General features: G+C 35.2%; 1 protein-coding gene across 1 annotated transcript; it reads left to right on the plus strand.

Annotated features, from left to right (window-relative positions):
- Positions 1-1831: 1831 nt before the first annotated feature.
- LOC108296167 (interferon alpha-2-like) lies at positions 1832-3025 on the plus strand. The gene has a single exon (XM_017518572.2). The coding sequence runs from the start codon at positions 1959-1961 to the stop codon at positions 2526-2528; it is 570 nt and encodes a 189-aa protein (XP_017374061.1). The 5' UTR covers positions 1832-1958; the 3' UTR covers positions 2529-3025.
- Positions 3026-8792: the final 5767 nt, after the last annotated feature.

The following is an 8792-nucleotide window of genomic DNA, read 5'->3' on the forward strand; positions in this document are numbered from 1 at the left end:
TTGAATTTCATCTACACTATAGACCAAACGTACCTAATAGATATTTACAGAACATTTCATCCAACAGCTACAGATACACATTCTTCTCTTCGGCACATGGATAATTCTCAAAGATATACCAAATGCTAGGTCACAAAACAAATCTTAAAATACAGAAAAAAAGTAAAATAATATTAAATGTCTTCTCTTACAACAGACTAAGAAAAAAAACAAGTCCCAGATAAATACAATCACAGATGAAAGTGTAGACATCACAACCAACACCACAAAAAATGAAAGGATTATTAGAGGATACTACAAGGAACTATATGCCAATAAATTGGAAAGCCTAAACAAAATAAAGTCCTAAAAAAATACAACATATTGGTCTGTTCAGGTTTTGTATTTCTTCACAGTTCCATGAAGAAATACAAAAACTATGAAGAAATACAAGAATGGTTCTAGAAGACAAACAAGAATTGTTTCTTGTATTTCTTCATGGTTTTTGTATTTCTTCACTGAAGTGTGAAGAAATATAAAGTGTGGACAGAACAATAATAAGTAATGAGGCAGAAGCCATAATAAAAAGTCTCCCAGCAAAGAACTCAGGATCTGATGGCTTTACTGCTGAATTTTGCCAATTATTTAAAAAACTAATATCAATCCAACTCAAATTATTTTTTAAAAAAGTGGACAGAATCTTTCCAAATTCATTCTATGAGGCCAATATTACTCTGATACCAAAACTAGAAAAAGACACATTTATAAAAAAGAGAGAAAAGTATAGGCTATTATCTCTGATGAACATTGATGCAGAAATCCTCAACAAGTTAGCAAACTGAATGCAGGAACACATTAAAAAGATCATTCATCATGACCAAGTGGAATTTATCCTAGAGATGCAAATGTGGTTAAGTATGTGCAAATCAATGGATTTTATGTTGTTCAATGAACATAATGTCCTCCAGCTCCATCCATGTTGTTGCAAATGATAGAATCTCATTCTTTTTTATGGCTAAGTAGTACTCCAGTGTGGGTAAGTGCCATATTTGCTTTATCTAGTCATCTGTTAGACAACTAAATTGCTTCCAAATAGTAGCTGTTGTGAATAGTGCTGCAATAAACATGGGAGTATAGATATCCCATTGACATACTGATTTCATTTCCTTTGGATAAATACCCAGTAGTGGGATTGCTGGATCATAAGGGAGTTAAACGGGGATGGCTAATGGGCACAAAAATATAGTTAGAAAAAATGAATATGATTTAGTATTTGATAGCACAATAGAATGACTACAGTTAATAATTTATTATATATTTTTAAATAACCAAAATAGTAGAAATGGGATATATGTAACAGAGAGAAATAAATAAATGCTTGAGGCATTGGATACTCCATTCACCCCAATGTGATTATTATGCATTGTCTGCCTATATCAAAATATCTCACATATCCCATAAACACAGATGTCTATTATGTACCCACCAAAATATATTTTCAAAAAAGTTGCTATAAAAATATAGTTATCAAGTTAAGTAAAATGTCAATGGCCTTTTAATTTAATTTTAATTGTTTTACCATTCTTTATAATGATAAAAAATATTAACTTTATACTTTTTTATTTAATGTATAGAAGAGATATACATAAGATACATAAATACATACACAATGTAAATGTGATTAAAATATAATGGGAGATTTAATCAGAAAAAAAAAGTCTCTAAAAAGGCTCTGTGGTAAGAGAGGAAGGAAACAATAATGAAAAAAAATGTGGTGAGAAAAAAGGCTTAAAACCCATGTAAAGAATGCGTAAAGAAAGGAAAAAGAGAAATAGAAACTAACATGGGGCATTTGGAAAGTAGAAAATAGTATGTTCCCTATTTAAAGCTATGCACAAAGCAAGGTCTTCAGAGAGCCTGAAGCCTAAGGTTTAGGTTCACCCATTTCAACCAAAATAGCAGCATCTGCAACAACTACAATGGCCTTGACCTTTCCTTTACTGGTGGCCCTCGTACTGCTCAGCTACAAGTCAAGCTGCTCTATGGGCTGTGATCTGCCTCAAACCCACAGCCTGGGTAACAGGAGAACTTTGATGCTTCTGGCACAAATGAGGAGAATCTCTCCTTTCTCCTGCCTGAAGGACAGACATGACTTTGAATTTCCCCAGGAGGAGTTTGATGGCAGCCAGCTCCAGAAGGCTCGAGCCATTTTTGTCCTCCATGAGATGATCCAGCAGACCTTCAACCTCTTCAGCACAAAGGACTCATCTGCTGCTTGGGATGAGACCCTTCTAGACAAATTCTACACTGAACTTTACCAGCAGCTGAATGAATTGGAAGCCTGTGTGATGCAGGAGGTGGGGGTGACAGATACTCCCCTGATGAATGAGGACTCCATCCTGACTGTGAGGAAATATTTCCAAAGAATTGCTCTCTATCTGAAAGAGAAGAAATACAGTGCTTGTGCCTGGGAGGTTGTCAGAGCAGAAATAATGAGATCTTTTTCTTCATCAACAAACTTGCAAAAAGGTTTAAGAAGTAAGAAATGAAACCTGGTTCGGCATGGAAATGATTTTCATTGACTAATACACCAGCTCACCTTTCTATGATCTTCCATTTCAAAGACTCATGTTTCTCCTTTGACCATGACATAGCGTAAATCTTTTCAAATGTTTTTAGGAGTATTAAGCAACACTGTATTCAGCTCTTAACACACTAGTCCCTTACAGATGACTATGCTGACTGATCTATTATCTATTTAAATATTTAAATATTGTTTATTTAACTATTTATAAGACCTAACTTACTTTTGTTCATATTACATCATGTGCACCTTTGCACTGTGGTTAATAAAATATGTTCTTTGTATTTAGTAAGTTTATTTTGTTTTTTCATTGAACTTTTACTATGGAAATCCTTTTTGTACTTGTTTATTCTTTAAAATGAAATTCCAAGCCTGACTATGCAACCTGATTAAAGAATAAATGGTACACTTCATTTATTTATCAATATTATATTCAAATAAAAGTAAAAATAAACTTTCTGTAAACCAGGTTGTATGTTGTACTCAAGATAACAAGGTGAACCTAACAAATACAATTCTGCTCTCTTGTGTATTTTATTTTTGTATAAAAAACTAAAAACAGTAATCATACTTAATATCAGTTATGGAAAATGGTATGAAGAGACAAAGGAACAACTTCTACTCTGCAGAAGGTAGATTGAGGTATGTGAGGAAATAAAAATAACAGAGATATCCTCGTTAAGTTGACTAGTATACATCTAGCAGAAAATGTCCATTGCCAGTTATTTACGTAAGTTTGTAATTTATAAGGAATGTGATTGCTGGGGTTTCACATGTAATAAGGGGAAGCCAATAATTGAAGGTCATAGTGTCTGGAGAGAATATATATAGAGAAAAGGGTTTAAACATAATTATGAGGACCTTTCACTTTTAAAGAGAGGGGAGAGAACAGCCACAAAGGAAAACAGGTGGAATGGCTGCACACTAGAAGGCAACAAGAGGAAAAGATAATGAAAGTGTATTTAGAAAGATAAATGCTTGAGACTAGGAGTTCAAGGCTGCAGTAAGCCATGATCTCAACACTGCACTCCAGCCTGGAAGACAGAGAAGGAGGGACCACATCTCAAAATAAACAAACAAAAGGAAATAAACATGCTGAGAAGAGGATTTAGTGGATTTGCCCAACGTGTGGCTTGAAACTACAGACTAATTGGGAAATAGATGGCATTGGCACCCTTAGTGAGGATTGATTGGGTAAAATTAATACACAGAAGACAGAAGTGGAAGTGTAAATAAGATAAGTTAGTGACCTGAAGTGGAGAAAGAAATAGAATGGGATTAGAAAAGAATGTGGGTTATTTCTTCTGTGCACAGTTTTTCCTTTTTTACAATGTATATTTTTCTGAATAGATTTCACAAAATTGAGGTACTGGAAAATGACATTAATCTATTTCATATATTTATTTTAAATTATGGAATATTTGATTCCAACAGTACTTTATCACTTTTAATTAATACTACTGTGAGTATCAGTAAGATGCCTATTTTTGTTAATTATTTTGGCAGGAATAGGTAACTACTTCAATCTTTCATTAAAATATTCAATTAATATTGACAATATAATGGTTACTGCAATTACTGGCTTTATTAAGTTATTTAGCTTGTGCCATTGTCATGTTGGTTTACTACAATTTGACTGCAATTCTCTGGTAGAGCCAGATATAAGAACTCTTTTATACTACTCCTTGGTAATTTTTCCTGATTTTATGAATATTACAATCTTACATGAATCCAAAAATTACTAAGTTACCATAACATATAAACTGACAAACTTTCTTCACAAATTAAATTGGGAAACTGGATGAGAGAATCTCTTCCCCAATACTTAAGGGAAAAAAAAAATACTAGTCAAACCAGCTAAAAATACAACCTGAACCAGAAAGTACCAAAGAGTTGTGTATAATTCAGGAGTACAAGGAGACTTAACAATTGTAATAGAAATCCAGAATACAAAACTGACAAAATCACCCATAATTTACATTAAAGACTTTGATATAGAAATTTCATTTTTCTTGGATGTATGTGTGATGTTGGTCAACCCATTTAATCTCTCTGAGCTTCACTCTTCTCATAAAAATCGGGTTCAAAATATTTATATAGTTGTGAATATTAAAAAAACATGAATTTTAAAGCACCTACCACAGTATCTTCCATCAAGTAAGAAGTTAAAATATAATAGATATTTCCCTGTTTTTCTTCAGACAGCTGTAGGTAAGGGCATTATTTATCTTTCTATAAAATTCTTAGGATCTGTGTCCTACTTTTCAGTAAGTGACCGCCAATGAAGGCAGCCTAAAAAAACTAGATTCTGTCATCATGTATAGAGAGGTTGAAAAATGGTCACTCCTCATTTCAAAGAAATGACCTATTTATATGTGGTTAGGGAATGCTTGCTTGTATAAATACCCGAGACCGGAGAATAAACATATAGACTGGAGTGTAGAAGACATGTGATGTTTATTTACTGATTCAGGCACCTGACACATTCCCTCCCTGGCTCTCAGAATTCCAGGAGGCACTTCCATATCACCAGGGTTTCCTTCCTTTCCAAGGTGGATTCCCCATGGGACCCTGGTCATTCATTCCCTTGACTTTCCTGCCCATTCACACAGAGAAGCTTTCTGTTACACTGTGGTTCTGGCTTCAGATAGCTTCCCTAAAGAGCAGAATGCCACAAGGAGAAAGCAGAAGTGAGATAAAATTTCTAGGTTTACAGAAACACCTGCAAGAGGGGTTTTCTAGAATCTCCATTGAATATGACATAACAGCAGCTTAGCAAAAAGGAAAGAGAAAGCAGAATTCAGTTCATGTGTAGGCTCCTGCAAACCTCTCAGGGGAAGAGAGTCCCCTGGGGCCAAGTATGACAGGGCAGCAACCAAGGCTGGAGACCAGGTTTCTCATCTATGAAGAAATCCTTCCAGTTCAGGGGATTTCTCCACATGCTGCAAAAAGGCTACTTCTTAGCCAGAAGAGATACTCATGCTGACATAAGCATGTTTCCTTACCCTTGGTCTATTACAAAGAGAATGAGTTTCTGGCTGCAGTCAGGGGATGGACTCCTTGGGATTTCCAGTTATAGGGACAGAGAGACATGTATTCTCTGTCTATAGCCTACTTTTCAGACCAGTCCATGCTCCCTAGGATCACCCCTTCCACATACATTAGGACTCCTGGGGACACACAGAGCTGCCACTTTGGATTAAAACTTAATACTATTCACAAAAATATCATGTTTATTAGTGCATTAAACTCTTGACCGTGCAATCTTAGTTTCACAGATTCATTCCTAATATCAGAGTTCAAACTTTAACAAATCAAAACATTTTCTCATTGTCACTTTAGATAGTAATCTTGACAGCTCAACTCAGCAATAAAAACTGTGTCTAGTTAGCAAAAGGGAAAAATCCCACAGAAGCTAAGGAATATAAAAGAATATTATTATTATTCTCTGAGAGCTAGTGAGGTCTGTTTATTCAAATGCATCAATTTTGGTAGAATTTGAGAGGCATTCCTATAATTGGCACCATGTTTTCATGGAGGTATTTCCCAGGAAGTGTGTGTGAATTGCTAAGGTAGCAGGGATGAAGAGCACAGGGGTCTCTTGAATCTTTTCCTTAAACTACACAGTCAACATCATATATATAAATACCTAGAAATATCTAGATACATAAATATCTAGAAATTGACATATACATAAACATATATGGCTATCATTTTCTTATTTTATAGATATATGGTTATCTTATTTTATACATATATATCAAAATCATGAACACTCTCCTCAAATTCAGTAACTACTACCTTCGAGAACATGACACTCTAAAAAACAGAATTCTTGGAAGTATTCTGGAGAAAACTGAAAAAGTCACCATTCACATCAAAATATTAATTTTACATTTGTCAGGAAATGTTGCTTATGAAATATATGGAAGAGAAGTTATTTCCCTAAATCGAAGTAAAATATGCGTAACATATACTGGTTGATTCCCATACCTAGCACAATTCCCTTCCTCTTCCCCTGTCTTCTGAATCCCATTTTTCACGTTTGTTGGGGCTCAGAAAAAAACAATACTCAAAAGTGATGGTCTCAGAAGCAGCCTCAGAAGCAAATTTTCTCTCTTGATTTTTTCCCCCTTCTGTTTCTCACTCTTCAATCTCTAGAGGCTAGCCATAAAAACTAGAAATCCCCTTTCCCCAGGCTCCTGTTCCCCAAAGTAAGCCATGAAACCTAAAAATATTACTCTTACGTTTCTGTGTAAGAACTGGCCCTAAAGAAATTCTTTGAACTATCTTGTTCAAGTGTAGGTTATAAGACCCCTATTCCAAAAAGAGCTCTGCCCCATGCCTGGGGGGAAGGAAGGCTGCACAGAAAGGTCAAGAAGAATCTGACCAGAAAGGCCATGTTGGGTTTCCTTACTCATGATCTATTAGCATTAGATCATGCCCTTTTTGCCTAATCACATTTTTACACAGCTGCCCATTCTTCATTGAACTTAAACATTAAAATGAATCTTTTTTAAATGTAACTGTGGGTCGTCATTCTGATGGCTCCCATGTCACATAAAACTATGATTAAATAAATATGCTTTGCTATCTTCCATTTGCTAAAGGGAAGTCAGGTATGATCCTTATAATTGGAAGGAAAGAGATTACACCATTTCTGCTCCTAGAGTCCTGGTGACGAGGATGGGATGGCCGAAGCACCTGACGGATGAGGTCCTGGGACAATTGGCCAAAAGTTGGCAAAGAAAAGTAAGAATTTGTAACGAGGTCTATTTTCCTGGATCTCTGCCTGTAGTGCCTAGTCAAGGATGGAAGGTAAAAATTTCTTGTTTTCTTCTTTCCAAATTCAGAATAGCAAGAGAAAACTATTTGCTTGGATTGAGCTTCTTGTGTAATTTTGATTTAAAGTATACATTTGTTATTAATCCTTTCCCTTCCATGGGCAGCTATTGTGTCCCTGTTTGTCTCATATTGTGTCCTGAGAACCTGGCTTGGCTTGCTGCCTGTGCAACACACTTCGGATGTGCTGGTGGCCAAAAAAATAAATAAAAACGTTGGGGGCTCCCATGACAAGCTTACATATCAACTGTTGCTAGCTCTCAAAGTGTCCAAATCCTTCTTTTGGCTATCTTTAGGAGTGGCTCTGATTTCTGAGAGAGTTCCATCCTTGCATTTCTTTGAAGATGTCTTATGCATCCTTGGTTAAGTCATAAAAGACTGAATTTGTTTCGATTTGGAATCATTTGGTAGATACCTTTGTTTTAAAAGAAAAGAGAAAAAGGAAAGAAAAAACAGTTTCAAAAGCTAGAAATATTGCCTGTTTTTTCTTGCTGAGATCTGATAAGAGATTTAAAATGGGATCCTGTTTCTCCCATAGGAAGTTTTTTCAGTAGACCTAAACCTCTTTTTAATGATATGTTTGATCCCTCTGTTTGCCTCCTTTCTTGTTGGCATAAATTTTGCTGAAAAAAAAAATGTAGAACTTCATTGGCCTTTTTGGGAAGCTTAAGATCTTCCCAATGTGGCTCCTCTAAGACGTGTTCTTCCATTTATTTCTGCACTTCTTTCCTTCTGCGGCCTTCAATTTTCTATCTAGGTCTCTTTTATCATCAATATGTTACCCTTCAAGCCTTTGTCTCCACAATTTGAATCTATAGATGAGTGTGATTATAATTGATGCCTTAACATTATTGAGTCTTTAAATCCATTAGCTCAGTACATCTCTTCATTTGTTTAGGTCTTATATCTATTTTCTATTAGCAATATTTTAGTTTTCAATGTACATGTCTTTCTATAAATTTATTCCTAAGAATTTTAAATACTTCATAATGTTGGAAATGATATTCTAAAGATTAAATTTTTGATTGTTCATTGCTCCTTTAAAAATATTTTTGATTTTTATCTATTGACTCAGATAAACTGACTAGTAAATTCTAGCATATTTTTTAAAGATTCTGAAGAATTTTGTAGAGGATTAAGTCATTTTTCATAAACAAATTTTACTTTTTTCTTTTCTATTTGGATGACTATTATGGATTTTCTTGTCTTATTAAGAAGCAACGCGGGGCCGGGCGTGGTGGCTCACGCCTGTAATCCCAGCACTTTGGGAGGCCGAGGCGGGTGGATCACGAGGTCAAGAGATCAAGACCATCCTGGTCAACATGGTGAAACCCCGTCTCTACTAAAAATACAAAAAATTAGCTGGGCATGGTGGCGCGTGCCTGTA

Source organism: Cebus imitator, unplaced genomic scaffold, assembly GCF_001604975.1.
Source record: "Cebus imitator isolate Cc_AM_T3 unplaced genomic scaffold, Cebus_imitator-1.0 Scaffold688, whole genome shotgun sequence".
NCBI lineage: Eukaryota > Metazoa > Chordata > Mammalia > Primates > Cebidae > Cebus > Cebus imitator.